The sequence below is a fragment of the Nematolebias whitei genome, chromosome 16 (assembly GCF_014905685.2).
Source record: "Nematolebias whitei isolate Nwh7 chromosome 16, NemWhi1, whole genome shotgun sequence".
Classification (NCBI taxonomy): domain Eukaryota; kingdom Metazoa; phylum Chordata; class Actinopteri; order Cyprinodontiformes; family Rivulidae; genus Nematolebias; species Nematolebias whitei.
In genome coordinates this window covers 42,965,211-42,970,575 of record NC_056513.1, presented here as the reverse complement: position 1 = coordinate 42,970,575, position 5,365 = coordinate 42,965,211, and the positions used below count along the sequence as shown (strand labels likewise).

The window sequence follows — 5,365 nt, the reverse complement described above, 5'->3', positions numbered from 1 at the left end:
TATACTATTATAATAACTATACTATTATAATAACTATAATATAATCACAAATATAATATAAAAATAACTATAATATAATCATAAATATAATATTATAACTATAATATAATCATAAATATAATCATAAATATAATATAATAACTATATATAATCATAAATATACTATTATAACTATAATATTATAATAAATATAATTTTATAATAACTATAATATAATAATAACTAGGGCAGCACGGTGGCACAACTGGTAGAGCTGCTGCCTCTCAGCGAACAGGTCCCTGGTTCAAATCCCGGTCCGGGGGCCTTTCTGGGTGGAGTTTGCATGTTCTCTCCGTGCATGCGTGGGTTTTCTCCGGGTACTCCGGTTTCCTCCCACAGACCAAAAACATGCATGTTAGGCTGATTGGTAACTCTAAATTGTCCCTAGGTGTGAGCGAGAGAGTGAATGGTTGTTTGTCTCGTTTGTCTCTATGTGTCCCTGTGATGGACTGGAGACCTGTCCAGGGTGTACCCCGCCCCTCGCACAGTGATTGCTGGACATGAGCATCAGCGACCCCCGTGACCCAAAATGGAATAAACGAGTAAAGATAATGGATGGATGGATAATAATAACTATAATATTATAATAACTATAATAATCTGCTGACTCTTGTTAATAAACAAGAAATCCTATATCTTCCTTTCTTTGAAATATGTTTTAGATCATGTCAAACTGATTTTCTTACAAAAGCATCCATCCATCCATTTTCTTTACCCGCTTATTCCATTTTGGGTCACGGGGGTCGCTGGTGCCCATGTCCAGCAATCAGTGTGCGAGGGGCGGGGTACACCCTGGACGGGTCGCAAGTCCATCACAGGGACACATAGAGACAAACGAGACAAACAACCATTCACTCTCTCTCTCACCTAGGGACAATTTAGAGTTACCAATCAGCCTAACATGCATGTTTTTGGTCTGTGAGAGGAAACCGGAGTACCCGGAGAAAACCCACGCATGCACGGAGAGAACATGCAAACTCCACCCAGAAAGGCCCCCCGGACCAGGATTTGAACCAGGGACCTGCTCACTGAGAGGCAGCAGCTCTACCAGTTGCACCACCGTGCTGCCCCTCTTACAAAAGCAGTAAAAGTTTAATATAAAATAAATGTTTGTTTGTTTGTTTGTTTTTGGTTCGGGCTGGTAATCACAGTTAATTGGTCGGTTTCAGGTTGGGCTTGGAAAAAATGATACAGGTTCGGGCCGGGTTGGATTTTTTTATGCACGACTGCGACTCTAGTGTGGTCAAAAAAAAATGAGAACTGAAAAATGAGCTCACATGTTCTCTACTTCCTCGTCCTGACCACAAACTAAAAGACAAAAACTTTTCAGCGGAAGTGTGCTGGTTTGTTTTCTTTCGACAAAATAATCACACATGCAGAGGAATTCTTGTAATGGGGACCGTGTAGGTGTAGAGCTCCGAGCCAAAGGCTGAGAGGATGCATGCTCAAAGGCTCAGAGGCACAAAGACTCTGTACTTTTTCATCCCTCAGTGACTGATGCGAATTGGACTGGATGGCAGTGACATGATCAGATCATGACATGATCAGATCAAATTGTTTAAAATATTACAGACCTACAAAGTTGTTTTTTTCTCTATTCGTGCTGTGTCTTTACAATGAGAAGGTTGCACTGCTCGTGCTTGGACTGTGCGTCTGATCCATGATGAGAGATAAAGCTAGAACAACAGAAGAGTTTCAGAAACTGCACAATGTAGAGGCCTTTGGGGTTTTGTGAAGGATCAGGTTGGTCTGGTTGAGTCAACCTCCAGGCCTCGAGGGCCGGAGTCCTGCAACTTTTAGATGTGTCTCTGATGCCACACGGCTGAATCAAATAAGGAGGTCATTAGCAGGACTTTGGAGAACTTGACTGCACTGAGAAGCTAATTCAGTCATATGATTCAGCTGTGTGGCATCAGAGACACATCTAAAAGTTGCAGGACTCCGGCCCTCGAGGCCTGGAGGTTGACACCGGTGCACGATGTGAAGGTGATATTTATAAGACTGAGTTTGTTGCAGCTCCTCAGACTGAAGAAGTCTTCTGGATAAAAGATGAAACGTTTTAACAAGAAGAATCCGTCCAGAGGACCTGACTCAGCTTGGTTAGAGGAATGAGATGTTTTGCTACAACTGTGTGATGAAGACCAAAACTCCAACTCTCACCTGTCCAGCTCTGCCAAGCTCCAGCTCCATGAGGGCTACTGGGCTGCTGTGATCGGTGTTCCCGTGGCTGTCAGCGGCCTGGAGGTCCACCCTCCAGGAGAGGCCCCTGAAAGCGGGCTCCCAGCGGCTCTGAGCCAACAAGCTGTCCCTCACTCGGACTCGCTGGCTCTTCCAGAAACGGGAGAGGGCGGCGGCCTGCTCGGCGCTGACCCCACTGCCACCGTGCTTCTTGGTCTGAGCCGTGAGGAAGGCCTCCAGCTGGCCGTGGTCCATGTCTGCTGTGGCCATGGACTAAGAGGAGAGCAAGAGGAGCATCAAGCACAATACCCTTTTAAATAAGTGTCTAGAGTCATTAGGAATAATAAAAAATAATCATGTTCTAATAAGTGGAATTACTTTAATTAGAAACATCTGTTACAGACGTGAAAATGAGTCTGTTGCGTTTTACCAGTGACATATACTCGTGCTGCTGTTGTTCGGCGTATTGTTTTTGTTCTATTAGCGCTTAGCATATTCTTACTTCATATCTTACATCTTATTACTGGTTTTCTTTTACATTTTATAATTTTGTTGGATGTAACTGGGACCCTGTGTACACAATTTCGTTCCACCACATGCACCACATGTGGCGCAATAAAGAAACCTTGATAAGTGCAGATTATACATAAACTTGAGTAAATGTATATTAGCCACTATGTCTCTGCAAGGACACAAAAGTAAAGAGAACTACAATAACTCTATATACAATATAAACTACAGAGTATTAGAAAGAATAATCATCATCCAGTACAGGTAATTAGGACAACAGGTCCTGCCGTGTTCTGTGTATTTACAGACCAAGTCCTGGCAGTAGAAGGGGGTGGTGAACATTTATTTTATTATTATTATTTTTCATTTATTTGACCCAGGTTCTGCGAGGTGCCTTCAAATGTTTCTCCATCTCTTTACGTCTGCTGCACTTCATACACCCAGTCCCACTCATTTTGCTGTTGATTTACACAAACCATTCTTTTAAAGATCCATAACTACAGTTTCACATATGCACACACATTTATCTGTATCGAATGTTTGATTCAAAAACTTCTTTGAATCTTATAAAAATAGTTCAGAGCTCCTGGGCTGAGACGTGAACCAGGTGTTTGTTGGTGCTGCCCCCTGCTGACAAAAACAAATAAAAACCAAAGAAACCATTTTTAACATTTTAGTCCATTTGGGTTTTCGTGAATTTAACGCACCTTAAAATAAAACCCGAAAGCGTTTTGACCCAAGTTAACAATGGCAAGTATTTTACAAAAAACTCACTTTAACCTCAGAAACTGCTGTTTAGTGTGAGACTAGGATAAATATAAAAACTGTCATGCAGCACGCTATACTTTTATTTCACTTTGAATACGCAGGTCTTGTGCTTCCAGAGATGTTTGTTCTGGCTGTAGGTGAACTTCCATGAGAACGAAGCCATGTTTTACCTTCAGCAGCGCTTTCATTTTATCGTGTAAAGCCTTGAACTCCTCCTGCGTCACTTCCGGGTACAGCTGCTCTTTCAGCAGCTCCTCTGTGATTTCCCTGTTGTTGTAATAAACCATTTGAGATATTCCGTTCAACAGACCGCTCAAAGACTTCGTCGCTTCCATGTTCGCCATGTTTTCGTGTGGCCGGTCACGTGAGACGAGTGCAACTGTCACATGAACAGCCACGCCGCAATGCATTGTGGGAGTTGAAGTCCAACGACACCACGGTTTACAGCAAATAAACTACATTAAAATACAGCAACATAAGCGTACAGGCTTTAATTGTAGCTGACATAAAAGTTTAATCAACACAAATATGTCACATCAATTTATACCACTAGCTGTAAAGAAAATCGTCACCTTTGAATATATAATATTTTAAATTCATTGAATCAGCTGTTGGTCAGGCTACTTCTTGTTGAGCCATTAGCTCCAAAATAGTTACTGAATCAAGTGTTTACTTCCATCCATCCGCGGGGGTAGCAGCCTAAGTGGGGAGGCCCAGACTTCCCTCTCCTCAGCCACTTGGACCAGCTCCTCCAGGGGAATCCAAGGTGTTCCAAGTGTTTACTTATGTAGGTAAAACTAGATGTTAAACAACCATTAAAATACACCAGAATGCAGGAAATGGCATCTACTTTATTCAAAATTTTCTGGGGGAGAACCCCCAGACCCCCCATCAGTGTGGCCCCCCCACACACACACATTATAAATGCTTCTGACACCAGTGGACAACACGTTACTAAACAAGTACACATATGGTGTCATGTGATGTTCAACTTTAAGTGCGTTCAACTTAATTCAGTCTTGATGATTTGTGTAAATGAGCATTTGGAGTTTATACATAAAAATACACTTGATAGTTAGAATTTTAAGTATATTTACTGTATATTTTGGTAATTTATTCTGTATTTTGCCAGATTATGGAGATTCTGGGGTCATGATGATGGGGCCCTTGAAGATTGTTGCCCAGGGTACAGCGAAGTGTTAATCTGGCCCTGATGTCCAGCCATCACTGTGCGAGAGGCAGGGGACACCCTGGACAGGTCTCCAGTCCATCACAGGGACACATAGAGACAAACGAGACAAGCAACCATTCACTCTTTCACTCACACCTAGGGACAGTTTAGAGTTACCAATCAGCCTAACATGCATGTTTTTGATTTGTGGGAGGAAACTGAAGTACAGGTAAAAAAAAAAAAACATGCATGCACAGAGAGAACATGTAAACTCCATCTAGAAAGGCCCTCCGGCCAGGATTTCAACCAGCAACCTTCTCGCTGAGAGGCAACAGCTCTACCAACTGAACCACAATGCATAAATTTAATTTATGTAATGATAGTAATTGCCAGATGTCCAGCTGTTGTCATAGACTGCATGTCTATCCTGCTTGCTCTCGCCAAAGCTGGACGATTTTCCCTCCCGCTCCTGCTTCCCTCCTGCTTTGTTCTTTTTCCTGTGAACCCTATCGGAGACTCTCTTTACATATCTTCCAAATTGTAAATTATGGATCTGGTCAGCTGGTCTCTCAACACAAATGATAAAATTTCGGCCTGTCAGTGTTGACCACAAAATTTGGCTGTTTGGAGTCGCCATTGAGACGTACTGTACCAGCAGAACTATGAAGGCAGACAGAAAATCAAGCAGCGTCGGCCTGA

At 42.5% G+C, this 5,365-nt stretch overlaps 1 protein-coding gene across 1 annotated transcript; it reads right to left on the bottom strand.

Moving 5' to 3' along the window:
• Positions 1-2,199: 2,199 nt before the first annotated feature.
• Positions 2,200-3,853, bottom strand: commd1 (copper metabolism (Murr1) domain containing 1; the record flags this gene model as incomplete). The annotated part of the gene is given in 2 exon segments (XM_037690627.1): positions 2,200-2,490; positions 3,666-3,853. Coding segments are annotated over 2 exon segments (465 nt in total), but the record flags the coding sequence as incomplete, so codon positions are not given.
• Positions 3,854-5,365: the final 1,512 nt, after the last annotated feature.